Genomic DNA, 27,821 nt, shown 5'->3' with positions numbered 1-27,821 from the left:
ACGGAAAGGTCACAGAAAACACTGTGTACACCTGCACGGGCCACCCCCTCCGCTCGGATATAGCCAACATCCTCGACTGGTGCCTCAACAAAGACTTCACAGCAGCATACAAACGTATCCTTCGCCTCTGCTTGTCTTCCAGTCTTAACGCTTCCTGCTCCGTATGTTCAGTCATTCCTGTATCAACAGATAAAGCTGAAAGCTAGCAGAAGCTATTTTGTGGCTAAATCTTTGTTAAATATACTAGAAATCATAACTCCTTCAAATTCTGCAACTGGTTGGCTTAATTCAGTTTCTTAGATTTATCAAAGTCTGAAACATGACTCACTAATAGCTCAGTTTGCACTTCTGGGATTCTTTGACATGCCTGCTGCAGAAATCCTAGAGCTGAAGACTCTAAAAGGTTTGGCTCTGCAGGATATCCTCACAGAGGTGCATCTGCTCATTCACCGAGGTAAGGCACATTTTCAGCTTCCTCAAGCTCCAGTAAAGTGATAACTGATGTTTGTTGGAACAGCAAATCTCACACTGATTGATCATTTACCTGTATACATGAAACATATTTAAATGATAAACTTAAAGTAGTCCGTTGGCCTCATATCCACTGCTGAACTTCTGGAGACTCCTCAGTTCACTTTGAAATGCATTCAACTCTCATCCATCTTTTCCTGTTCATCTGCTCAGACACAATGCAAATTCTGAAATGATTGTAGATAATCTGCAACAACATATAGACAGATTCCATCATTTTACAACTGAGTCCAGTTTAGACGGCTGTTTTTCCTCGTCATGCTGGATGTTTAATGTGTAATGAAACAGCACTGTGCAGCTGTACATCAGAGCCAATCAGAAGAGAAAACCCACCTCTTCTCTGCTTTTGATTGGCCTTGAATCATAGTGTCATTTTCCCCTGAGCTCTGGAAAGGAGGGAATGAACACATAATACACACAGAGACATTCAGGGAAATAAATGTCCTGCATGAAAGAAATATTTGCTGCACAAGATGCAACCAAGATACAAAAACAAAGTTATTTGCACTTAAGTTTTTGGCTGAATGTGCCTTTAAACTGGTCGCACTTTGAACCCTGATAAGCGTGTCATATAAGTATGAATATTGTCTCATTTAAGTTGGAAAGTTAACCACAAAGTGAACATTTCCGGAGCTGATTGGTTAGTTTCTTCTTTACTCCTGGATGAGATTTGGTTTTTTTTTTTGTTTTTTTGTTTTTTTTATGTCTTCATTTTGATGCATTTAGTTTAACAGGTATGAACCTTCTGATCTCTACCTGTAGTCCTCTATGTTGGAGATGTGGCACCTGTGAGACTAAATATGGTTCTCATAAAGTTGCAGGATGATGAATTAGGGACAAAATGGCATATTAGTTTAATACCTGGTTTCAAGTTTTAGCAACATATTTTGCTTTAGTCTCTAAACTTCTGTTTCGTCCATTCCAAGTGGACTTCCCTCCAGCTATTCGGATGGGTCTGCTAATCAAATTAGCTGACATAGAGTGAGTGACGTTTTCTCTTACAACTTATGGCATTATTTTATGTTAGTATTATAAAAGCATGGACATGTTGATGAAAAATGTTTTTGTACCCATCTTGTGCATTTTAGACACCGGCTCGCTTCAGGGACCAACGAGAAGATCCAGCTGAGCTCCATGGTGGCAGCGTTCCAGGCAGTGAGAAACCTAGTGGTCAGCGAGGCCTCTTAAAGGACGCGCTTTAACTCAACACGATGTTTTGTTCATTCAGACCACAGCTAAGATAAGCGGTGGAGCAGAAACCAGTTAACCACGATGAAAAACCAGTTGGAGTACAGTTGCATCACAAGCTCAAGTCACATTGTGGAAATCTGTTGTTGCTCTTTTATTAGTATGTCTGCATCTTACTGGCCTGTTTTGGGAAGATTAATAAATATACGTATGAACCATGAGGAAAAAAGCCACAAAGAGATGCGAACAGCTTGCTTTTCTTTTCAGCTATTAAACCATTATGCTGATAAACTCTCCTTTAATAGAACAAGAGGTCATCAGCAGAATCACTAGACGTTTATTTAGGGTAGAAAATACATGTCCTTGGGCCTCTGATGCACGATTCCCTCCACAGTGCGGTGGATGCGTGGAACAAATGCCAGCAGCGATCTGAGTGAATCACATCTGAGATGGAAAGCAGCTATCTGTGGCTCCGAGTCCAAAACAGAGGACAAATTCAGGCACTTGAAACATAAAAATGCGCCAACATCAACGAAAATGTGTGTAAAAAAAATTCATTGGTGAACATGTGAATGTGTTTTATTCTGTTTAATAAAACATTTTCCTACAAGTCTAGTTTATCAAGTTAACATGTGCAGGTACAGCAGCAGTGCTTTCTTATAATGAACATAGGAATTAAAAATGCATATACTTACTATTTACACAATAAATTAGCAGTATAAAATGGTGATATTCAAGTCAATGATATTAGCATTAGGATTATGCACCTTATTAAAGCGGTAGTGCAATACATGAATCAACATAGGAACGTTACATCTAAAATAGATTATAGTTATAAGTGGTTTCTATGATCAGCTTTAAAAGTATCTATTAGAAAACAAAAAGGCCATTTAAATCACTAGTGTTTGTCAAGATTTTTTCCTTTTTTTTTTTTTTTTAAAAGTTTATCACTTTTTTAACTCTCGGAGTCATCTTCATCTGAGGAGCAGCAGGTTTTGAGGCATTCAGGGATGTTTTTGTAGGTGAGGTACTCGAGGATCCTTTTGGGGAGGGGCAGCGCTTCAATCTGGTGCGTGGAGATCGAGTGGCGCAGGATGGAGCGGCACAGGTGGCACAAGCTGGGCACAGGCGTGGGTGCGATCCAGAATCTCACATGGCCATCTCTGGTTCTGTAGAGAGATGGGTTTGATTGGTTGTAGTTTCTTAGAAAACGTGGTGCTTTTCTCGTATAAACTTGAAGTTAAATCTTTTCAACAGAGGATAAAGCGTTGTTTATAATGAGTGTTGGTTTAGTAGTGGCAGAACTTCAACTCATTTTAGTTCCTTAATGGAAGAGAGACATGTACTCCCCACTGATAATCTCCTGTCTTCTAGATGCATAAAATACTGTTTGCATTGCACATCAACAGTGATGATTAGATGAGAAAACATGAGCAGGCAGATTTTGGACATGAGCAGTGAATGGATGCAGGAACATCAGTCCAAAGCAATCACTATAAAAGCCCAACAGGAATGCTTCATGGTTTATCTTAAAAATAATATTCATTATTAATACTACAGCAAAAACATGACACTGCATTAGAGAGACATTAAGACTTCCCTTTCTTTTCAAGTAACCCATAAAGTCCTGCTGTAGGATATATACATGTCTCCTTGTATTTACTGCACTTCAAGTCTTAATTAAAGTGATAAAAGGAAAAAGGAAAAAAATGCAGTTTACTGTATTTTCAATTGAATTAAACAGAACAGCTGGTAAAAACTCGCACAGGAAATCCTCCATCCATCCACTGCAATTACATCAAATTAAAGAGTTTTCTATTTTGCATTTAATAAAAAAAAAAAAAGCCACAATATTTGAAATCTTCAGCCTAAGATTCTGCAGCAGCTCCACCTCCATCGAAAAGGGGCTAAGCTTTTGTTTTCTGGAAAATGAAAGTGAGCTACACCATCCCAGAGCCGGCCCTTAAACCAAAAAGCTCTGACTTGCTGCTTAAGCATTTCTGAGACCAACAAATTCTTTTGTATTTATTACAAAACAGATGCTTAACTCAACAAAATAGGAATTAAGCTATATAATTAAGAATATAACATATTTAATGCTATGCAATTAAATGCTGTTAATGAAGTATCCAGTCATTTTTACCCAGTGGCAATAACTCCCCCTTGTGGATGATAGTTGCAGCACAGCCCATTAGAGTCTCTGTCTCTTCTTGTCTGCATCGTCATCCGTCTCTCTCCCGGCTTCCAGATGCGAAGAGCTCTGCAAACACAACACATTTGTCCAAAATTACATGTCCATGATGTCAAATATTTATTCCATAAACACATTTTTGAAGTCACTCACCTGTCATCAGTCACAATTGCTAAATGCAAGCCGTTGGGGGAGAATTGTATTGCTGAGATTTGGTTTTGCCCGTAGTCATCAAAGTAGTCTCTGCAAATAAATAGCAAAACACAAAGTAAGACATGACAGGTGGTTATAGAGGTATCACACTGCATCATGAAAGGTGAAATTCAGATTGAAATCATCTAAAATGGTCACTTCAGGTGATTCCAAGCAGTAAACCTACGCCAGAGTGGCCAGTTTCTCTGCTGTGTACGGGTCCCAGAGGTCGATCCACCAGCTGGAGCCACTGAAGGCTGCGGTGGCGAGTATCGCCCCGTCTGGTGAGAAGTCACAGGAGGACAAGAGGCACAGGGTCTTATGGGTCCCTCCTGTCAGGTTCCTGATAAATGTATATGACCGTAGACTCCACAGACATACCATCTAATCAAAAAGCAAAAAAGAAATCATGGGCTTGGAGAGTCTTCATGTATTGCTGTAATGGTTGTTTTTCAAATCAAATCAAAGATACTTTATTCATCCTTGGAGGGAAATTCAGAGTTCAAGCCAGCTCGTCCAAGGTCAGACATACAAACATGTAACATTCATGACAAAAGAGCAAAACAGAGCCGAGCTTAAGCTTAGGCCATGCAGCTAGTTTACCAGCGCTGCCTTACAATAGATAAGAGCCGAGATACAGCAGGATCATAGGGGGTCGAGGGCAAAAAAGGTCATGTAACTCCGGGCCGCGCCAGGAAGACGTGGTCCAAAAACACAGAGTAAAAATAAGAAAAAAAAAGTATTTTTTTTTAAATCATTCTTCACAGCAGGAATCACTTCAGCAGTTACAGCGCAAGAAACATCAAGTAATATGATTCTGTGTAATGTTCTGCAGGGCAGGATGAAACGTGCATTAAACTGAAAACACGTCTTGTGGTCTTACAGTCTGGCATTACATCATTTTAAGCTGCAACAGAGCATGTGTTACATTAGCAGCTTCACTGGCGTGTGAGGAGCCTCTCTGCTGCTCCACAGAAAATGACAACTTTAGAAGCAAATAAAAATATGTTGTTCTGCTTGGGAACAATAAATATCTCTGCACTTGAAAGGGGAACGTCTTTAAAGCCAAAGAAAAAGCAGAAATACTTTGTTTTACTGGTGGAAGTTTAAAAAAAACCCATCAAAGCTGATGGTGACAACAAGCTTGTAAAGACATGAAGAATACTAATATATATATATATATATATATATATATATATATATATATATATATATATATATATATATATATATATATATATATATATATATATGTGTGTAGGTATAGCATCCTTCAGTTTTTTCAGTTATGCAAAATAATGCAGTTCTTTACGGCGGTATCCGTCACTGACCTGAGCAGAAAGCAACATGCATTTGCAATAAACCAACTCACTCTGTCAAATCTGCCAACAGAAGCAATCATGCTGCAGTCTGATGAGATGCTGCAGCAGTTGATCCAGTCTTTATGGCCGGATAGGACCTGCACCTTTTTACCTAAAATAAAAAAAATAAAAAATAAAAAATAAAAAAACAACAGAATAATCAGCTCCTGAAGCAAAGACGGGGAACATTTTGTTCAGTTCACGGGAATAAAGCTGATGGGAAATGATGACCACACAGAAAGCAGCCACGCTACAGTCTGAGGATCAGTTTGCAGAAGCTTGACAGTGAACTCTTGATGTCAGGAAAGTTTGTTAAACATCTGCTGCAAAGACTCGCCTGCAAAATAATGACTGGAGCGCAAGTAATTAGTGTCAGACCCAAAACATGCAAAACAACTCGTGGTTTGCTTTGCCTCCAAGCAACAAGACGTTCTGTAATTTCTCTGAATAATATATAAAGAAATGAGATCTGGGTCAAGACTTTTTCCCCAGTACTGCGATAATGGAGAGTCTGCGGAGGTAAAGTAGACTTGCTCATCAGAAAGAGTGCTGCATGAAAAGTAACAATAATCTCCTTACATTGCATAGATTTTTAACACAACAGCAGGATCATATCTACAGCTGTGGTTTGGCATCTCAAGATGGATGGAAAATATCACAAAAAGGGGTTTATTTATGTACAGAACACTGACTTTCATCTTTTTTTTTTATTATTAAGCCAACTGTGTGCGCACCTTTGTGAGCAAGGTCCCAAATCCTCAAAGTCTTGTCCCGAGAGGACGATATGAGCGTAAGTGTCCCATTCTGAGGGAAAACCAGATCCCTCACAACGCCTTCATGGCCATGGAGATCAAATACAGCATTCCCTGCAGACACAGCAGTAGTAACAAGAAATCAGCAAGCGTTTTTTCTTGGCAGCACACGTGACGTCTCACACAGTCCTCACCTGTTAACACATTCCAGATCTTTATCACCCCGTTCTCCAAGCCCGTGGCCAGAAGTAGACTGTTTTTCCCTTTTGGTGCCTTTTTAGCCGGACGTGCCAACGGGGTTGTTTTGGGAGGTCTGGGCCCGAAGGCAAGGCCCCACACCGGGTGGCCGCAACTGAAGCTCTTGTCTGCTCGATCAGTCTCGCCATCCTGAGCCTCTCTGTGGGTGAACAGCAGCTTCAAATATGCAGATACCAAATGTAAGCAGCGCGGGTTTCTGATGAAATAAAAACTGCTGGATGTGCTTGCATCACCAAACTGGGAAAGTCTGACTTTCTTGTTTTTATTATTTGTCATTTTACTTGGGGGTAAAAAATGAAGCTGAAAACGTCCACCTGCATCGACATGCTGCTTTTTCTTGCTTTATCATTCAAGATGCAGGGATTTTGAAAAAAACCTCAGTCTCCTTTAGTGTAGACCACAGTGAAAGCAGGATGTGCTTTAACATGACTTTGCTTTTGAATGAACTTACAGTAACTTTGGCTCACAAAATGCTTCTGGTTCACATATGGAAGCTCACTCAGCTGCCATGCAAGAAGCAAACCCAAAGGAGTGACTTTGGACTCTGTGTCTGGTCTAAAAGCACTTTAAAGAATGCAGACTGAGCCAAAAACATGGTATGTAGATAAGATGTTCTTCCTCAGGAAGGACCATCCATGCTGTCCATAAAAATAAATTTGTGCATGAAGTCCATACTTTTTATTCATTGATGCTGTTTGCTTTCAATTTGGTTTAATTGTTTAACTCTGTATTTTTATATTGCTGTAAGCCATTGCTGTTTTCTGTCATGTGCCTGGTATTTGTTTAGCTGCATACTGATTTGCTTTTTTTGCTTTTTTTTTTAAGAGAAAGGAAAAAAAAAAAGGCAATGGAGATAGTCCTAATGTTGCAAAACCAAGAGGTAAATTGATGGTGGTGAAATCCATCTTTTCGATATAATCAATTTGCATTGAGATGTTAAATTCTGTTTTGTTTGTTTCTTTTTAAAGATTTCTCTATTTAAAACAAACAAAATATGGAATTCAGTCTTGAGGTATTTTTTTCCTTTCCAAACTTAAACAGACATGAAAAAAAATCATTTTTTTAAATAAAAATTACTATTTTTATGCCAACTAAAGGAAAAAAAAAAAATCTTTATGCGTGTTCACGTATGGACATAAATTACACTTAATCTCATTCGGTTAAACAAAATCTGAGAGAAAACAATTTCAGTTTAGTTTCATTTGTTTCTATCAGTCCAGATGGGGTCTTGTGTCGAGCACGAACATTCAGATAGCCAGTGCTTTTTTTTTTTTTTTTTTTAAATCCTAGTCCAGTTGTCTTTTGAGGACCAGGACTGGGGAACAACCAAACATCTTCTAAAAACATCCTGCAACATATCCACTAAAATAATAATTTACACTCATGGTCAATAATTGGATCCAACCTGGTCTTCATCAGGCTGAGATTCAGACTATTTTATTGCAACTCCCACTCCACTGCTGCCAAGGTGAAAACTGCAGCAGAGGCTGAATGACAGGCAGTTTGCCTGGACATGTCTTCATATGGTGAGGTCAAGGCCGGTCAAAGCAGCTCAATTATAGTAAAGAGGTAATGATACAATAGATAATATATCTATTCCCTTATGGTATTAAACCAATAGCAGTTTCAGTGTTTATCTCCAAAGTGTTGATCATTTATGCAAGAGAAGAAGAGTTTTAAGTCTTTCTATATTTCTAGAAACAAAACGTCCGCACGTACGAGGGACACCTGAATGCATCACATCGGGATTAAATGCACAGGTAAAAAAAACAAACAAAACCTACTCGGAGTCGAGAGGCCAGGCGACCACCCAGACTATCCCATGTCCCATGGACCAGGCGAACCAAGCTCCGTCCGGGGAGAAGTCCACGCTCCAGGTCTCGCATCCTGCCAGATCCAGCAGGGACGGGGGGCGCCTGGTCTTCAGCTCCAGCAGCAGCGCCGGGTCAGACGCTGGGGGAGGACGGAGAAAAGAGAAATAAAAAACGGCACTAAACCAATGTTTGACCAGTTCATGCTTCACTGGCTCGGACTGCAGGTCGTTTCCAACATCTCTCCTGTATTTATCTAGATATATCCTTACAGGTCGGCTGCAGCTCCGCGTTGCTGTCCGTGGAGCACATCTTCTCTTTCTCACATCGCCTTTAGGAAACCCGTCCAGAATCCGTCCTGTCGTTGTGATAGCAGCCGTCCATGAACACGAAGGCACGAGGATACGATGCCTTCCGTGCGCGCGGAGACGGCACTCCTCCGCTTCTGATATCAGGTGTTCGCTATGTGAAAAATGTACGAAGCGTTCAGCTGATTTCCTGACGTCTGAGTCGCTCCGTGCGATTGGCTGCAGGATTCCTCAACGTCGTCACGTTGTCTTTCGGTTACGTAACCATTGTGAGCCTTAACCACGCCCCCCCCAAGAGGTTTAAAACGTCCTTTGGTTCTTCACTCCCTTCATTGTTTCATGGGTTCAGAAACTAATTGTGTCTGGGAAACAAAGAGAGGGAGAGATCCGATTTTTTTTTTTTTTTTTTGTCTTAAGCAAGAAAAAGTAACCAAATAAATTCAACTTAAATCAAATTTAATCAGCTTTCTGTTAAGTTTTTCTTAATTTAATTACGCACATTAATACAGACGATTTGAAGAAGACATATGGAACATAAATAACATTTTATCTATTTACTTTTTTTTTCCTGTTTGTAAATTTTTTTTTTTTTTTTTTTTTTTTTTTTGTAGATGCTGCTGCTCTTGTTTTGTGTTACTTTTATTTAGAGGACCCCCTTGAAAATGAGATGGTGCATCTCAAGGGGTTGTTCCTCTATCAATAAATAAATGATAATAATAGTAATAATAATTTTGACGCAAAAATAATGCTGTACGAAATCAATCAAACAATAAAAGCGGTCATCCTCCAGATGAGTGGAATCTAAATTTTTATTTAATGGTTTTCATGTAATTTATGTAAAAGTAATTACATTTAGACATTATTCTCAATCCTATCATTATGATCACTTTTACAAGAATGCTTTATTTTTTTGGAAAGGTGAACCATCATATTTTGACAGTGAAGTTTAAAAGAATGTGGATTTATTTAAAAAAAGTGTGTCCTCGAGGGCCGCCGTCCTGCAGGTTTTGGATGTTTCCTGCTGCACCACAGCTGAGTCAGATAAACGAGTCAATATGTTTGGCAGACCTTGACAATAAGCTATTGTGCAGAGTCATTATTACATCATAGTCAGGTGCGTTGGGGCAGGGAAACATTAAACTTGCAGGGGAGCCCTAAAAAAAAAAAAAGAAGTTCTGACTTGGGAGTATTTAAAACATTATTGATTCTAATTCTCACTGGGAATTCTTTACATTTTATGAGGGGAAAAAAAGCTCCTTGATGAATCAGAAGTAGTTTACTTGTTTTGTTTTATTGAAAAAAAAAAAAAAAAAAAACTCACCTTCAGGATCTTTGGACTTATGCCTGAATCAGATCTGATGAATTTGTTGGAATACTTTTCAGGACGTTTTCTCAAGAATTAATCAGATAAGTTTTTTATTTAAACATTTTGAATGCTTCCTCTTTTTTACATGACATGACTATTATTTAATATTTAAATATTAAATAATATATATTTAATATGATACTATTTAATATAAATGATAGAAAAGTGAAAAGAGAACCTCACATTTTTTTGCGTATTAATTTTAAAAATAGATGCACCACGTGTTTTAAGTATAATACTTTATGTCTGAGCTTAGAAAACTTCCATTTCAAGCAGGTTTGGCTTGATAGAGGATCTTTTAGCTGTACGATAAATTCAATAAATTGTGTCACAAATGTTTTGACTTGCTTTAACCTGTAAGAAAAAAAAGAATAACACAACATTTCTTAAAATAAGATTTCAGTTTAATTTAATCAGCTCAGTGAAGCTATATCATAACTGTGATGTGAAAACAGTAGTGTTCGCTTTGACAGTTTTATTCCAAGAATACTTTATTGCATAGTATATATTAAATCATGATCTTTAAGTTGCATTTAGACTAATTTTTGATCAAACTCAGGATTTGTGGGGAAAATGTTTGATTTTTTATGGATAGGAAGGCAATAGTAACACAGGTTATTACAAAGTTATGCAGAATAGCATCTCTGAATGCACAACACATCCAACCTTGAAGCAGATGGGCTGCAACAGCAGAAAACCCACCAGTATCAACAGTTCGGGCTGCTGGTGGAGCTGTCATGTTTTTCTCAGGTCCATTACGACCACATTTAGCACCACGGCCTACCACAATATCATTGCTGACCACGTCCATCCCATTAAGGCTACTTCCAGCAGGGTAATGCACCATGTCACAAAGCTTAAATAATCTGCTGGTTTCATGAACATGACGATGAGTTCACTGTACTCTAACCGCCTCCACAGTAACAGATCTTAATCCAACAGAGCTGCTTTTAGATGTGGTGAAACAGGAAATTCTCATCATGGATGTGCAGCAACTGTGTGATGCTTCACATCAATATAAACCAAAATATCTCAGGAATATTTCAGTCACATTGTTGAGTCTATCCATGACATATTAAAGCAGTTCTGATGGCAAAAGGTGGTCCAGCTTGGTACTAGCAAGGTGCACCTATTATATAGGCTGGCTGCCCGTGTACTTTAGGATCCATTTCAAGCTGCTTTTATTTGTTTTTAAATGTCTGAATGGTGCTGCCCCGCGGTACCTCTCTGAGCTCCTCCATCCCTACAAACCCTCTCGGTCTCTCAGGTCAGCAGACCAACTACTTCTGTCTGCACCGAGGACGAAACGGAAGCTCAGAGGGGACCGGGCCTTTGAGGTTTCAGTACCTAAACTGTGGAATGAGCTTCCTTTACACATTAGACAGGCCTCCACTGTATCTGCTTTTGAATCTTTACTGAAGACCCGTTTGTTTAAATGAGCTTTTTCTGCACAATAAGTGGACTTTTTAGATCTGATTTTATTTTGATTGTTTTAAATTTGGTTAATTTTATTTTTGATTGTTTTTAGATGACTGTAACTTTTAAACTGTCATTCTGTATTTATTCTAGTTTTTTTTGTTTTGTTTTGTTTTTTTTAAACTCCCCCACAATGTGGTACTTTGGTCAACACTGTTGTTTTTAAAGTGCGTTATAATTAAAGTTGTATTGTATTGTATATAATGACCAGTGAGTGCACAGTTTTACTTTTACATTAGAGGTTTTTATTACAACCAGCTTCATTCATTCATTTTCCGAACTGCTTATTCCAATTCAGGGTCGCGGGGAAGCTGGAGCCTATCCGAGCCGGCTTTGGGCGACAGGCAGGGTACACCCTGGACAGCTCGCCAGTCCATCGCAGGGCCACACACAGAGAGACGAACAACCACTCACGCTCACACTCACTCCTAGGGGCAATTTAGAGTGACCAGTTAACCTATCATGCATGTGTTTTGGAAGGTGGGAGGAAGCCGGAGTACCCAGAGAGAACCCATGCATACACGGGGAGAACATGCAAACTCCACACAGAAAGGCCACTGACCAAACCAGCCAAGGATTGAACCAGTGACCTTCTTGCTGTGAGGCCACAGTGCTAACCACTGCGCCACTGTGCAGCCCTACAACCAGCTTGGTTTTCCATAAATGCGCTTGGATTTGAACAACCTTAAGAGAGCGAGTTAAATCTTCTGAATGTTTCAGCAGTCTGAGGGTACATGCAACAGTATGGAGGCAAAAAAAAAAAAGAAAAAGGCAAATTCCAATTTGTTTCCGCAAATATATTTACTGTGTTAGTCTCACGCTTTCAAACTTCTGTACAAATTCATCATAAAAATAAGTTTAAAATTTTTGTTTAAAAAAACAAAAAAAAAACAATAAATCTTCCACCAAGTCAGTTCACATTCTCACTGGGAGCAAAATGCATTTCGCTCAAATGAAAACAGTCTCAAAACACCCAGTACCTAAAACATTACAAGATCATCTGGCTCTTCTGTCTGTTCAGTGTCTTCCTGCTGCTGCGGGCTTGTGTCAGTAATTTCTGTATCATCATGATCACCTAAAAAAAAAAAAAAAAAAAAGGACATTGCCACCCATTATACTTCCAAACACTTCAGTCTGGGAGAACCAGTTAAAATTGCACAATGATGTCATACTCGATGGTATCCGGTGAATCTGGACAAGCGTGGTGTGGTGGTTGTTTGTCAATGGAGGCAGCCGAGGAACGGCGTCCTGAAAGATCTGTTCGTCATCCGAGTCTACCAGACTCAGCACATCTCCCCTTTCCTGCTCCATTTGCCTAAAGAGTCAAAAAGTTACAAGACAGAGAGGTGATTAATATCAAGAAGCATGTTAATAAATCCTCTTTTCCACCAATATCATCAAAAATTAGCTGCTTTCCGGTATGTTTACCCCATTCCCAGGAGGTTTAAATGGCCACAAACAACTAGGTAATGCCTGTTTTACTTAATGTGCATGCTGTAGGAGGCCTGTGCATGACACACCATGGCACTACTCAGCTGAATAGCAGTTGTCAGTAGCAACCGCCACAGAAATGTTGGAATTCTCTTTAAAAAAAAAAAAAAGCAGCAAAGAACAATATCACTAGCCAGAAAACATGGGTGTGAATGAACAAAGTTACCATTTTTTTCTACTTTTTTCTGCTTTGGAAATAAATTCAACTCAGAAGCTCCCACAGAGCTCCTAAAAACATGTGATTGTTTAAAAGACACCAGATTACCAACCTGCATCAGCTTCGCTGACAAAAAGAAAAGCATTTTATTTTATTCACTTGGTCTTATAGTGGTGTTGAAGTGATACTGTAGGGTCAATATTTGCTTTAAATATTCATTTTAAAATGTTTCAAGTGAATATAGTTTAGTTTTTCAAGCTTATAGTTTGGTCAAACCATAAATGCGTTGGTGTCCGTCCAGTATCTGCCTGCTGGAAGCATTAAAAACCATGCAATCACACTGACACTGAAGCATTCTTTAGATGCCAAACTGCACCTAACTCTGGCTGCATCATCAATGACACACGTTTATGAATACATACCAATATATACACTGACAGCTTGTTTTTAGCACATTAATTCCAGCATAATATAAACAAAACACTCATTTCAGCTAATTAAAGATAGTAAACATACAAAGACACACTGATCTTTTCCCTTTATGTATGACACATAAACATATATTTTCATATAAATACATACTTTTATATTTACTGAAGCAACAAATAGGTTTTTTGATCCACTCATTCAATGAAAACAGTATGTAAAAAGAGGAGATCGTTTACAGGTTTTCTTGGAAGTTTTTCTTTTCTTAGAAGGGGGCGGCAACATCTCCCACACACACCCTAACTGCTAATTCCTGAGACAAGGAGATAACACGGCTACTCCCACTGATACATCCAAACAGCGCCTGGCTCGGATCATGAAGTTTCATTTTTGCAACCAGATTTGAGAACATGCAACTGAATGTAAAACCTAAGAGTACTAAAGGCAAACGTGCCCCTCATCACCTGTTTTATAAAACACCAGGAGGAGGTGAGGTTTGGTGCCACATTGATGTTGACAGTTGCCTTTTTTAACCATCTAAACTGATTAATCAGTAAATCTTTCAGTAATCAATAGAAAACTTATAGAAATAAGAATCAGTTTGTTTTAAAGGATCAGACTGAAATTCATGCATTTTTTTATTTTGCATTTAAAAAGAAACTAAATGCTATTTATCAAATTTTTCCACTCCAAATGATCACAGAGAATCATGAATATGTGTTGTTGTATGTCACAGGTTAGATCCTCCTCTGCCAACAGTTTATAGGTTGATTTTGTCAGCTTCCCATACCATCACACTCACACCACTGTGCTTCCCTGTGGAAACACTGGACAGGTTTTTAACTCTTTTTCCAGACTCCATTTAGTCTGAATGGAATATTTATCCAACATATTAAAGTAAGTTCCTCCAATTCCCAACACGCTTGAAAACAACTATCAAAGTAAATAGTAGTTTTCCCCATCTTTTTCCACCTTGTGCCAACATTCAGTTGCTGCCTGTAGACCAGGGTTATTCAACTCGGTCCAGGCTTTCAATGTATCCCTGCTTCAACACACCTGACCCAACTTAAATGTAACCAGCAGCCAATGAAGTTCTGCACAGCGACTCATTAATCTGAGTCAGGTGTGTTGTTGCAGGGATGTGCTGAAAACCTGGATGGTCTGCAGCCTTCGTGGGACCGAGCTGAATTACCCGGCTGTAAACATCGATCCCAGAGGTCACCAACTTGGTCCTACGAGGTTCACAATCCAGCAGGTTTCCCATGTATTTCTGCTTCAACACACCTCAGGTGAATCAGGTTCTGCACAAACAATCACTAATTTTACTCAGCTGTGTTGGAATAAGAATACATGGAAAACCTGCTGGATTGCAGAACTCATAGGAGACCTCTGATCCATTCTATTAAACATAACACAGTGCTATGTTAGCCGAATCTGTGTCTTCATATTTATTCTGTAACTAATATTGTTGAGTTCTTCTCAAACTTTACGATATTTTCTTTTACCATGATGCAAGCAGGCGATGTTCAGGTCCAAAAAAAAAGTGTTTTCACAAAGTTATGCAGTTGAGAAAGTACAAATCAATGCTTCTAAACGGCTTCTAACTTAGGATCTACAACACAAGTATTATTCCTTAAGATGATTTATTTCACAATTTTTCTAATATCGTACATACCAGATCCTAAAACAAGTTCTTTTTTTTTAATAATTTCTAATTGTATGGATGTGGAAAAATAATGAAATAAGCACAAAATGTGAGATACTCACCCGAAGCCTCCTCCTGAAATGAAGAATGATAAAATTAGTATTAGTCGCTTTCTAAAATAATACATATGTGAGTTATGATCTTATGCTGCAAAGATGAGCAGAATTTACCGAGACAGATTCTGTGTCGACTGGAGTAAAGTGTTTTTGCCACAATTACCACTGAGCCCACAATCAGTGCAGCGATGAAGACGCCAAGGATCGCTCCGGTGTAAGCAGAGGACGCAGCTGAGAGCACACAGGACATGATAAGGAAACAGAAAACAGGCGGAGCAGCATGTTTATCAGCATTCCAGACGACGAGTGTTGGAACTGTCGCAACAAGCTTTTAGATCCTGTACTTAAGGTTTAGTTTACATTTTCACCCCACAACAGTAAGCACATTGCTATGTACATGCGAGTCAAGCTCACACTTCACAGTGAGGTAGACTTCCACTTCTCCGACAGCCAACGGGTTCTCGCTGCGGCAGAAATAGGCTCCTTCGTCATCCTTGCTGATGTTGAATATGGTCAGTTTGAGGGTGGGGCCATCCTCCGTCAGGGCGTATTTAGAGCCGGTAACGATCATGTCCTGCTGCAGCCCTCTTCTCCACGTGGTGTTAGCAGGAGGGATGGATGTGGTCTCACTGCAGGTCAAAGTTATGGTAGTTGCCTCCAGAGCTGTGACCATTGGATCACCCTGGGGGCGTGGAGACTCTAAGAGAGGAAAAGGGGAAAATACCATTTAAAGAGGCTTTTTATGGATTCAGGGTGTACATCTCAGTCCAGGTTATGCTCATTGCTCTTATAGTTATGGGTAGTCTAGCCAACCATTACTTATGTAGCAATGAGGACGTTACCTGATCCACTGAGAAGTACCTCGCTCCATTACTCTAATATATTAATGTATAAATATACGCCAATATTGCCATCTCTAACTTTTTTCCGCAGGTCTTCCTGAATAAGTGCAGTTGTACATGTTGTTCTGTCTTTCCTGTCGTCTCCACCCCAACCAGTCGAGGCGGATGGCTGCCCTCCCTGATCCTGGTTCTGCCAGAGGTTTTCTTCCTGTTAAAGGGAAGTTTTTTCCTTCCCACTGTCGCCTCGTGCAGCTCAGGATGGGGGATTGGATCGAAGTCATGACTCGATGCAATCGGTTGGTTTCTATTATAGGATATGTATGAATTGGCTCGAAATGATGTGTATGTTGATTTGTGTAGGTAAAGTGCCCTGTGACAACACTGTTATGACGTGGCGCTTTACAAATAAAGTTGAATTGAATTGAATCTCTGTTCTAATATGGCTGCACAAGGAAAAATAAAGTATTTTTATAACAAGGAAACAACTCAGGTGGTGTGCCCTCGTCGATTCTTAAAAACAGGGACAGCATCCCCCTGCATGTTAGCCAACTAATAATGTTGCATAACAGGGGTTACTTAACTAGATGGCTTTTATTTAGTGTAAAAACATAAAAAATGACACTAAGCTTCTCAGCTAACTCTTGTCTCTTGAGGAAATACCCGAAAGAATGTCTAAACATGCCTCTTTTGTTTTCTAACAGAAGAAAATAAAGCCTAACAATCTCATCTCGGCTGGTCGCCTCATTGGAAGTACTGCATTCTAGTGGGATGGAGTGGGAGTGTGAGCATCACTTACTGGATAATACACAACAGTGAAAAGGTGAAAAAAAGCCCACACATAACACAGCTGTGTTCAATTTTCAGTAAATAAGCCAACTATATATGAAGAAATGAGCTTTTAGGAAGTTTTAACATTCCTCCAAGCTGGAGATGAAAGTAAAAAAAAAAAGAAAACCACAGGTTTATTCATGTGTTACGCAAGATTTATCCACAGGGTTGGAGTCAACAAAGACGCTGGGAACAACTTCCCACAAGGACAAGTTTCTCCAATGCAAACATGTTGGATGCTGACAGATGAGGTTCCACAAGGAAACGATCATGATAGAAGTCAGAATCCGCAGCTGAATGGTTAGAAATCCTGCAGCAGTGGGATGAAGAATGGCTGCAGTTTAAGGTTTATTTCATTCCTCAGGTCGCAAGCACAAACATTACAAGTTAACTTCCTCTGACACTACAGCTTGGCACAAACAAAAGCAAACGCGTTACACGATTACACAAGAGCGTAAGGCTTCGGCTGTCGTTTGAGAAAAGACACACCTTGTGTTCAGGTTTTAGGACCCACCAGGGAAAGCAGATAAAGTGTTTATGCAAGGATAACCTTTACACCATGGACTCACACAACCCCTGAACCTCTTGTCGAGCTGGATTTTGCAGCGGCAACTGAATTTCAGCAACCAAGCAAACCAATTCAGAATATAAAATCTAAAAGCAACCAAGCTTGTGTGTTTACAGCAAGTTAGGCTCCATTTGATGAACATCACAACTGAATCAGTTTTCTCAGGTTTATGACTCAGAGTTCAGCTACACAAGAGAAAGGGAGCAGTTTCTTTTTTTTGTTTGCAGGAATCTACAAGGGAGGAGGTGCATTTGTTTACAGCATACTCTTCCTCCCACAAAGCATATTTTCTCGCACACTTTAGATGACATGCTGATGCTTTTGGAAGCAGTTTGTTTCGCCACAATGTTAAAGCAGAAGTCCAGTAAAGTATCGAGCCAGCAGTGGGGAACCACACAGATAAAATGCTGAGAGTTTAAGGCAATCTGTCCTGAAAATATATTGCAAGTATTTAATTATTTGAGCATTTTATAGACCAAAGCTTCAAATTCAGTATGACTAACAAATAAGCCAAGTGATGGAAACTTGGTTAATGCTCAGTTTTAATGCAGAACCAGTGAGAAACATGTGCAATTAATATCTAGCTTTTCAATAAGCCCCATCTGCCATCCACTCAGTCTTTTTCTTTCTTATTTTGTCACTTTTACTCCATAACACACCAATAAATAAATCCAAAGCAATGTTGAGTTCAGTGTCTCACCCAAAAATATTTCAAAATGTGAGCTAGTGAAGCATCTGCTCGACCTTCTCAGGCACGAAAGCAAGGCAGCGCTTTTCATCGCCCAACTTATTTACCAGATTATGTGTGAACTTAAAATATCTTTCAACTAAAATATGTAACATGCATGCAAGTTCATGCTTAGCATTTCTCATGTGGTAATGCAATGCTCATATTAGGTTTGGATAAGTCGTATGAAAGGATGAAGAAGCACAAAAATCACCACAAACATCCAGAGATTTGACTGTTTAGTGGAAAGACGATTTGTTTCGGTCTCGATATGGCTCGACAGATTGTACTATTTTACGGTAAACTGAAGCATAACAGGTGATCATTTTCACTGGTTGCGAAGAACATTTGAGAAACTGATGACTATGTGATGAAAACGAGAAGCAGGAGCTGCGTCTGCGAGGACATTAACGCTTAATTTGAATCCCACATTCAGGATAACCTCCAAGGCTTCTGCAAAGAATGGAATTATATTCAATGGCCTCATTTTAGCTTAAACATTAGCATATATCTGAGTCACATTTCTAGCTGTATTAGCACAGATTCAAAGTCTTTGAGAGAGAAGTAAAAGAAGAATGAACTGATAGATGTTCAGAGCTCAGACTCAGCTCATTTCTGCTGACAAGTTCGTTCTGAACGAGTCTGAAGAAAAAGCTGAAGAAAGTCAAATGAGCTGGATGTTCATAATGAAAAGTAGCCTGTAATACTTCCATGGAACATGTGCTTATCCACGGAAAACACACTCATCTCACATCTTGTGTTTGAATTTGAGCGAATGGTCACATCAGTCACATCTACATTTCCACACAATATCTTACAAATTCATAACAAAGCCGCAAAGTTTCCCACACATCACTTCTATATTTTGGTTTAACATCAAACATCACATGACGGAGATGATCTCAAGTTCATTCACCTACTTGTAAGACCTGGTGAGGACCTTTTGATTGTCATTGTGTCCCCATGTGTAAAACCTTTGTATTGCCTTCAATGGTTCAGTTCTGAGCAGCAAAGACACGTGCAGCTCCAAAATAAAGATTAGATAAAGGAATAAAAAGAAACTACAGGAAGGACAAGGATGTCAAATTATCAACAAACTATAGTTTAGTTTAGAAACCATAAGAACGTTTCTTTTGAAATAAATCCTGCTGCTATTTTTTGTTTTTAATCCCATTTTCTAAAACAAAATCTATCAACTGCTAAATAACTTTCCCTCAGAGGTTATTTAGACACGAAGAGCAGAGAAACGATGTCAGCCATTGCAGCAGAGCAGACAATAGTGGCCTCTAAGCTGGAAACACATGAAAGATTCAGAAGTCACGCGTCTCAGGCTTACTCAGGGTAAACGAGCACGACTTCTCTTCCTCCGCAGCGAGCAGTTGGTGCTGGGCCGTGCAGCTCAGGATCTGCCCGTCGGACAGCTGGGAGCGGTTCATCGTTGTCGTGAGGCGGTCCGTCTCCTGGAACGCGCCATTGTTGCCCCAACGAAGCTTTGGTGTGGGATACGCTCCAAACCAGGAGCAGATGAACTGGATATGGGAGGTGTTGTGTGTTGGCTCCCAGCTGCAGTCAGGGTGTGTGTCTGGAACATCTAGTCAAGACAAAACCATCAATTTAAAAAAAAAAAAAAAAAAAAAAAAGAGAAAAGGTGTGTGTGAAGAGAAAAGCACTGTTTGTGTTTGTACATATCTCTTCTGACTCAAGTCAATTTTTAGCCTAATTTCTGAAAAGTGTGGCAAGATCATCACCTGGAAGGAGGTCATAAAGTAAAACATGCTCATTTACATGTAGAGAAGTCACATGACAGGAAATTAACCATCCAGATCGTGTCATTTCAAAGCGTGGCAACACAGAAAACAAACATGTTTTAGTCAAACTGTGCTAAAATGTCAGCCCCCTGTTTGTGTCCTGGGTCATTCCTCTCTGTTTGCAGGGACAGGGTGTAGTAGTGGTCATTTACCCTTCAGCTGAGGCCATGAAGATGCCTACATGTCCACTACTTTCTGTCAGCCACATTTTAAAACAATGTGTCTGTTAATTTTTTTATGCCAATCTGAACGTTTTCTAATGTGCATCCCCAGTCAGGATATGTGTAGCAAGTCATTGTCAGAGTTCATTTAATCTGCCGACCAAGCTGTTAAAAACAAACAGGGGGACCACAAAACCGTATCTGTTCGTTCTCATGAAATGTTCTGCTGTTAAAACTCAAAATAAAAACATTTTTAGGCAATTTTACTGACTTTGAAACCAAAGTGGGAAAATACCAAAGCCTTTTTTTTTTTTGTGCGTCAAGACTATGTTGGTGAAAAGGCAACAGAGTGGACAAGGTGGAGGAAAATGACATGGCAGCTGTTTGCATACGGGTCAGATGTAGATGACTGTGCAAACCTGCTTGTTATCTCTTCAAATGATCAACTTCTCACAGTGAGATTCTACAGCTGCACGAGTAAACCAAAGAAAGTATGTTGCTCCTCTGGATCTGGCTCTGAGGCTGAACGCACATTTGATGATTAAGATCCACGGCAGGGGATCCAATCACGAGTGGAAAGCGCCACGGCAACGCAATCACTCCGGCTGAACATGAGATGGAGTATTACCACAGATGAGATAAAACTATGAAGAACTCTATATTCTTCACTCTTTCACAACAACTGTCTTAAAGGCTTCATTTGCTTCCCAGCTCCAACAAATATGATTCAAATGAAATGGATCCAGCAGCTTGTTGCGGCTTCTGCACAAACATTCATTTGACTTGGGTGTTTCGAAGCAGGGAAACATCTCAAAACCTGAAGGACATTGGCCCTCAAGGAGTGGTTTGAAGTCCCTGGAGTTAATGATTTGTGATGTTGCAAAAGCTCGCCGTGCACTGATGTTGTTTAAAATCGCCTGCAAGTGCTGAGATTCTTGTCATTTCACGTTACAGTGATAACAGAAGTTAAAATTAATACTAAAAACTAGTGGTGGGAAAATAAAAAATCTGGATATTTTGCTTCATAATTTTAAAATAATTTTTTTGTTTAAAAAAAAATTTTTTTTTTAATTATTTTTTTCAAATAAATAAAATTAATCCATTAGAAAATGTTTGTAATTTTTATTTATCTTTTAACTTGTCTTCTTGGGCATTATTGCAGCAGAATGAATGTCTGGCTATTGTGTTGTTTTTTCCTGAGTGAAATGACAAGCAAAAAAAGTTTTGTACATTTTTTTTGTTTGTTTTTAATCTACAAAAATCAGCAATATCGACAAATTGTTAGAATCGCAATTTAAATCAAATCGGCACCTAAAAAAATCAGAATCAAATCGGGACAAAAGCGTATCGTCACAGCCCTACTAAAAACATAATAAAGGCATTTCATGTAGTTATAAAACTCTCTTGTTATTCACTGATGAATATTTTCCAGGCAAATATGCTCTATTCTTTCCATTAACAAGGCTCCTGAGGCTAAAATGAAGTTTTAGCCCTAAAGAAATAGTTTCCTTAGTATCTTCCTCCAGATTGCTGTTGCATCACCTCCAACACGCCAGCAGCTATGCCTCATCTTTGATCTATTCTCTCTTACAACCCCAGCCCTGCATGTAAACAGTCTTAATAAATTATGTTTAAACACAGCCAGTAATGCTGCCGTTCCACTGAGTCCTGATTTGACGCTATAAGCGCCGCTATGCCATGTCCACAGGCCACAAAAACCTACAGCACAGAAAAACTTCCTTCTGCCTCGTATGAACCAAACCAGCTGGAAAGAAGCGTTTTTGGGCCCTGTTCCTTCTCTCAGGACCTGAGAGCTCTGAGGTGGGCGCACAGCTGCTTGCTCGCCATCTCCATAGAAATTAACCTCAAAGACAAGCTGGAGATTTCTGTGAATAATTAATTGTGAGTTTTTATTTCTTCCTATAAAAAGCTTAGCTGCTGCATGGAGTCATTTCCAATCAGCGTGTCCCGTTACATTTACATTTACACAAGGATGCACACAGAAGTGTCCCAGCACACTGCTCTGCTCGTTGTACTTACAGTATACCAGCAGCTGTGCGCTCTGGTTGACTGACTTGTTGGAGACGGTGTTGAGAGCCATGCAAGTGTAAACTCCTTGAGCACTTGGCTGAACGTTCTCCATTTTGAAGGTGAGATTTGACTCGGAGGTAGAAGCCAGCGTGTCGTTGCTGTATGATGCTCTTTTAAAGGCAAAGCTCAGCTGCTGAGACGGATAGGATAAAGTGGAGCATTTCAAGGAGACCGAGGAGCCCCGATAGGCTACGAAGGTCCCGTTGTCCAGCACTTTGTCTGAATCGATGGAGACCAAGGCCTGATCTGGTCCACCTAAAAGAAATAAAGGAGGGTTTAGTCAAAAACAGATGCTGCAAGAAAGAAAAGAAACAGCAAGAACAAATCAAAACGCAGATATATGGTGATGAATTTCTGTTGTGGTTTTAGCTGCACTGCTTATACTGGATGAGCTAATAGAAAAATTTAGTATCTGACAAATGAAACTTTACTGTTTAATAACTCAAACTACACATAAGAAAACTACACTTTCAGAAGAGGAAGACACTTTACTAATGACATGCTCCTACGGACACGTACAGTTAATATTCTCCAATATGATAACAAGTCTGTTAAATCCATAGACATAAAAAGCAGCCAGAAATGCTGCAACTATGGTTTGTTTAAGCCACAAACATTGTTAATTGTTGAGCTGCAAAGATTCATCAAGCTGTTAAAATGTGAGGTGCCCCTACTGGGGGAATAACAGATATCAAACAGTGATGTTAGAAGTATTTTCATGTAACAATCGGTTTCTAAATCTCTGGGCTAGTTTCATGGAGAGAAAATGGCCGTGTCTCAATTCAGGGTCTGAACACCTCCAAGTGCACAGACTGCGTAGGCAACGAAGTTTTCTAACGAAGTTGTCTGCAAACAACTAAGTGCGCTTCCCTGCCAATAAAATGAGACGGCATATCTAGTGGACAAGAACTACCCATAGTGCGCCAGTCCTCCGTTGCCAAGCAACTACATATGCCAAGTTTATCTAATTACTGATCCCATTTTCCACAAAGAAAACACGAAAATGTTTTTAAAATGACAGAAAATGGGGCCAGTTATTTCAATTTTATTTATTGCAATTTTCCTATGTGATTAAATTAAAAGCATGGAGGAGGCGGGTGGACCAGATGTTCTCTCCTCTGGCTGACAGATCATCCTGTCAAGCTGACGTTAACTTCAGTGGAAAATAATCCTTGTTAGAAACATGTACAGTCGTCCTCATATGTATTCATAGTCTCCCGTTAAAGAAGGAGAAAAACAGCTGCCTGGGAAATTAACTGAAATGGACAAAAGTAACAATAAACTACAAATTTTAGGAAAATCACTGCATTTTTTTTCTAATTCTGGTTCAAGAGAAAGATTTTTTTAAAAAGCAAACATGATAAATAATGTTTCCACTCCAGTCAGGTGTTTTCTGTTCCTCCCAGTCAGACTTCTGCACCTGTCCACAGGTATTTTGTCCCACTGTTCATCAGAAAAGTGTTCTAATTTGTCCAGGACTGATTTGTTTGTTTGTTTTTTTTTCCTTCTTTAACTCAGTTAAATGACAAAACAGTGTCTTATATCACTGAATTATAATTTAGCACATTTTTAATTATTGTTCCTTATTTCAGTCTCCAATTAATTGAGTGACTGTAATAAATTCAGCCTTTTCTTTAATGAAAGGGGACGAAGACATCTGAGGACAACTGGAATGAAGTTCATTTGTGGTTATTGCTGTCCTCCCAGCTTGTCTGTTGGGACAAATATGTGTGTATATACATAAAAATAAATAAATAAATGGTCTGGCTGGTGTGGTACCTACACCGGCGCTCTGCTGCTCATTCTTTTCTATCAGGAGCACAATGAATTCTGGGATAGGAGAGGGCGCTTAGGATACATCTCTCTTATCCTTCGTTTGAATTGGGACAGCACTTGGCGCGCCACGATGATGCATGCAGCTGACAAATCCGCACTTGGAAGTGTGCAGAACCTGATTGAGAAACAGTCAATGCGAGGCATAGCTGTATTAGAAGCAGCACTGTGGTATCCTGAAGTCATGAACGCATCGTATGCGAGATGGCTGGGAGGTGGAGCATCTTCTCCAATCTGAGTTGATGAGCTTCAGCTGGCAGGAAGTGACGACCAGCTCCTTTGTTTTCAACAACTCCATCTTTGTGTTTGGAAAAAGCTACTCAATTAAAAACAGGAAAAATAAAAGATCTTTCCAAACAAAGACCTGGACAACAGCACCGACTAGGCTTTCCACTCGGAGGCCCAGAAGTGGACTCCTGCTGCTAGAGTACCAACAAGCAGGTTAGTGACCACATCATGCCAGTACCAATCACATTATTTTATCCCATTTTCTGTAGTGGGCACATTAGACTTTAAGTTACATGGTGTGCTCTGTTACATCATAACTGTGCCAAAAGGGTCATTTTGGAGACCTTGGCTGAACTTATGTCCAAAACTTCTCCAAATTACATGAGTTTTGTCTCTGCTGACATGATGTTCACATTTTGCACAATGATTTGACAGAAGCTTATTCCAAAGAAATATTCATATTCTCTCTGTTTTATAAAGGTTAGCCTGATTTTTTTTTTTTTTTTTTTTTTTTTTGCCCCCTTTGGTGCCATGTGCTGTATTTGAGCTCACTGAGCATGCAACTTTATTAGTTACTCTTATAGTGCCTTAGGAGAAAATAGCACAGCTTTGTCATCAAGAATTCCATCTTTTTAAGGTAAGTCTATTTGTAGAGCACAATTCAACAACAGGGTGATTCACAGTGCTTCACAGAGACTATTTATTAGATAATAAGAAGCATCATTTTAAACAAAGAAATGAAAAGAAAATGACATTAGATAAAAACTAAATCATGATAAAGTCCAGCTTAAAAGAAATGGGTGAATTTGAACTGGAGAGAAAAAAAAAAAAAACTTAATACAGCAGGAGGGTCTTTAACTCCGAGTGTTTCAGCTGATTCGAGGCTTTCTGGGAGTTTGTTCCAGACATGTGGAGCATAGAAGCTGAATGCAGCTTCTCCGCGGATCCACATGACCTGTGGGGGTCTGGTACGTTCATACTGGGACAAGAGGTCTCTGATCTTTGTTGGTCCTAAACCACTCAGTTTCATAGACCAGAAACAGAACTTTAAAGTCTGTCCTCTGACAGACCGACAGTCAGTGATAAGATCTTACAACTGGACTGGTGTGGTCCACTTTCTTGGACTAGCAGCTAAAGTTCTGAATTAGCGGCCGTTGTGATACTGTTAGAATAATCAAGCTGACTAAAGAGGAAAACATGGACTAGTTTTTCCAGGTTCTGCAAGGAAATCAGATCTTTTACCATTCATATATTCTTAAGGTGATGGTAAGCCGACTTTGTTATTGTCATTAAACAAGTTTCAGCCACCTGATGTTTCCCCTGTCTTCTCATTTTTGAGTAAAGCTGTCCAAGAATATCGGCCTACTAATGCTATAAGTCAATGTTTTCATTAAAATGCACTTATCAGTACGTTTTTTTTTTTTTTTTAAATGATACCTTTACACATTATGAACAAATTATATAACACTCTTCAGCTAAGTTTCCTTTATAGCAAAATGACAAAAACATCAGAAATGTCATGTATAACTTTTGATTTTTTTTGTCTGGCACAACTTGCTCCAAAAATATCAGTATCGGTTGGAATTGTGAATTAAGAGTTGGACAATATTGTATATCTGTTAAAAACAACAAAAAAACCAGTATCAAAGACCCTCAAATTTTGAATTGATTCTTTTTATTTTCAATTTTTAATGTAATCTTGTGGTCACACAGAGTATATGCCATTTTATTAAGTTTGCCATTTCTCAGCAGTGGCCTAAAAAGTAGACTTAAAGGTAAAAAACATTTACCTTTTTATATGGTTTCTTTTTCTTTTTCTTCTCCCCCGCTGTACCTTGTACATGCTCTATAAAGTGCCCTGAGATGACATTGTTGTCAAGTGGACCTACACCAATAAAGTTGAGTTGATTTATTCTTAAACCTGAAGATGCTTTTTGGGCCATCTTCACATTACCAGCAAGAAACCCTCATTTATAGCCTGTTTTATCTTATCTTACAAGAAAAAATCAGAAGTATCTCAGACCTGACTGCAGACTTTAAGACTCACCTGTTGTCACGTGACCTGCCTTATGTTGAAGAACCAGTTTCGTCACCAACCGGCCTCCATAACTTTTTCTAACGATGCTCTATATTTAAGTCATAAAGACACACACTTACTGGTGACCTGAAGCTGCACGCGCGCCTGGAAGCTGCGATTGTTTTGCAGAATGGAGTTGCACAGGTAGCTCCCCTCATCCTGGGTTGTCACGTCCAGGATGTTTAGATTCCCGCCATTCAGCGTGAAGCGATGTACGGCGGCGGGAGAGGTCGCTGAAGCGCCGCCGCCGCTCAGGAGTTCTTGCCCATCTTTACTCCACGTTGTCCGAGAAGGTGTCTGGTTACCCGCAGTGTAACACGGAAGTAAAACGATGTCGCCCAGGTTGGCTGTCACAAGCGTTTCGGTGGAGACGTTACCCGAAACTGCTGCTTTAACAAGAGAGAGTGTCAAATAAACGCAGAAGTACTTTCCGGCTTACCTGAGAGAGTCAAACTCACCCGTCGCAGTTAAAAACACCAGTAGAAGCGCCAAAGTCGCGACTTTATTCATCTTACTTCTCCCACATCGCCCACAGAAATAACTGAACAAAAGGTTCCTGGTCCAAACCTGTCTGACTAGTCCACCTATGAGAGCCTGGCTGAGACACACAAAGCTGCCTTGGTCACCAGTATGCCCATTATAAACCACAGGAAAAACTACTAGAACACCTGCACAGGTGACCAGTATGACATGATGCGTTTCGGTCTCTAGGGCAGATTTACCACTGGACGTGCTTTGTTTACTAAGCATGCGGGTCCAGAAACCCAGGCGTGACTAAACCACACCCTGAATTCACCTTCTTAAAGGTACAGTAACATTTATTATTATTATTATTCTTTTTTTTTTCTTTTTTTTTTTTCTGTGCAAATACATTAATTAAAAATGGCCAAGATCACCATTTGACCCAAATGTAAAGATCACATAAAAACTGAAGAAAGTTAGTTTTACTAGTTTAATCCAATTTTTTTCCCCCTGACTATACAGGTAGATGTTGTGCAACATATACGGATATCACTCATTTGTTCATAACGGATTTGTATATTTAAAGGTAAACATGCCTATTTTATTTGCTACATCTGTTCAACTGATTGTCAATATTGTTAATAAGCTAATCAAATTTTGGATCCATGTAGTCATGTTCAAGGTGACTTGCTGAAGTTCAAATTTTGCATCCAAATCAGTGAGACGTGGGAGTGACTTGGACTCATGTGTTAGTGCCAGATGAGTCTGAGTATAATATAAATTGCTGATTTACTTGGATTTTCATGCTACCATCTCTAGGGTTTACAGGGAATTGTTATGAACAAAATAAAACAGGGGGGTGAGTCATCTGGAGCAAAATACCTTATTGATGTCAGAGGAGAATGGGTAGACTGGTTGGAGATTACA

General features: G+C 39.4%; 3 protein-coding genes across 3 annotated transcripts in view; 1 reads left to right on the top strand and 2 right to left on the bottom strand.

Annotated features, from left to right (window-relative positions):
• The window catches only part of rfc5 (replication factor C (activator 1) 5), a gene marked incomplete at its 3' end in the record, with an annotated part of 5,836 nt that extends 4,117 nt beyond the window's left edge, over nucleotides 1-1,719 (top strand). Inside the window, exons 8-11 of the mRNA XM_079251790.1 lie at nucleotides 1-114; nucleotides 377-454; nucleotides 1,458-1,512; nucleotides 1,620-1,719. The exon at nucleotides 1-114 is cut by the window's left edge and continues 16 nt beyond it. Of these exons, the coding sequence (XP_079107916.1) occupies nucleotides 1-114; nucleotides 377-454; nucleotides 1,458-1,512; nucleotides 1,620-1,719 (347 nt within the window). The remainder of the gene's footprint in view (nucleotides 115-376; nucleotides 455-1,457; nucleotides 1,513-1,619) is intronic.
• A 732-nt stretch (nucleotides 1,720-2,451) lies between these two features.
• wsb2 (WD repeat and SOCS box containing 2) lies at nucleotides 2,452-8,637 on the bottom strand. Its single transcript, XM_079251801.1, has 9 exons — nucleotides 8,557-8,637; nucleotides 8,258-8,426; nucleotides 6,410-6,612; nucleotides 6,198-6,329; nucleotides 5,475-5,575; nucleotides 4,290-4,486; nucleotides 4,064-4,153; nucleotides 3,863-3,979; nucleotides 2,452-2,888 (listed from the first exon to the last, which is right to left on the bottom strand). Exons 1-9 carry the CDS (start codon nucleotides 8,594-8,596, stop codon nucleotides 2,675-2,677), a joined length of 1,263 nt encoding a protein of 420 aa, XP_079107927.1. The 5' UTR covers nucleotides 8,597-8,637; the 3' UTR covers nucleotides 2,452-2,674.
• Nucleotides 8,638-12,414: 3,777 nt separating this feature from the next.
• On the bottom strand, nucleotides 12,415-26,942 carry vsig10 (V-set and immunoglobulin domain containing 10; the record flags this gene model as incomplete). The annotated part of the gene is made up of 9 exons (XM_079251218.1): nucleotides 12,415-12,509; nucleotides 12,607-12,749; nucleotides 15,276-15,288; nucleotides 15,384-15,500; nucleotides 15,684-15,968; nucleotides 19,571-19,763; nucleotides 22,191-22,549; nucleotides 26,513-26,821; nucleotides 26,891-26,942. 9 exons carry the CDS (start codon nucleotides 26,940-26,942, stop codon nucleotides 12,415-12,417), a joined length of 1,566 nt encoding a protein of 521 aa, XP_079107344.1.
• Between the last annotated feature and the right edge of the window lie 879 nt (nucleotides 26,943-27,821).

This window comes from Telmatherina bonti, assembly GCF_933228915.1.
Source record: "Telmatherina bonti genome assembly, chromosome: 13".
Taxonomy (NCBI): Eukaryota; Metazoa; Chordata; class Actinopteri; order Atheriniformes; family Telmatherinidae; genus Telmatherina; species Telmatherina bonti.
This window is presented reverse-complemented; position numbering and strand designations above follow the sequence as displayed.

Coding starts and splice junctions, on each gene's coding strand:
- wsb2 (XM_079251801.1), bottom strand. CDS start 8,596: ATGTGCTCCACGGACAGCAACGCGGAGCTGCAGCCGACCT. Junction 4,154..4,289: donor GAGAAACTGGCCACTCTGGC/GTAGGTTTACTG, acceptor ATTTATTTGCAG/AGACTACTTTGATGACTACG. Junction 3,980..4,063: donor GCAATTGTGACTGATGACAG/GTGAGTGACTTC, acceptor TTGTGTTTGCAG/AGCTCTTCGCATCTGGAAGC.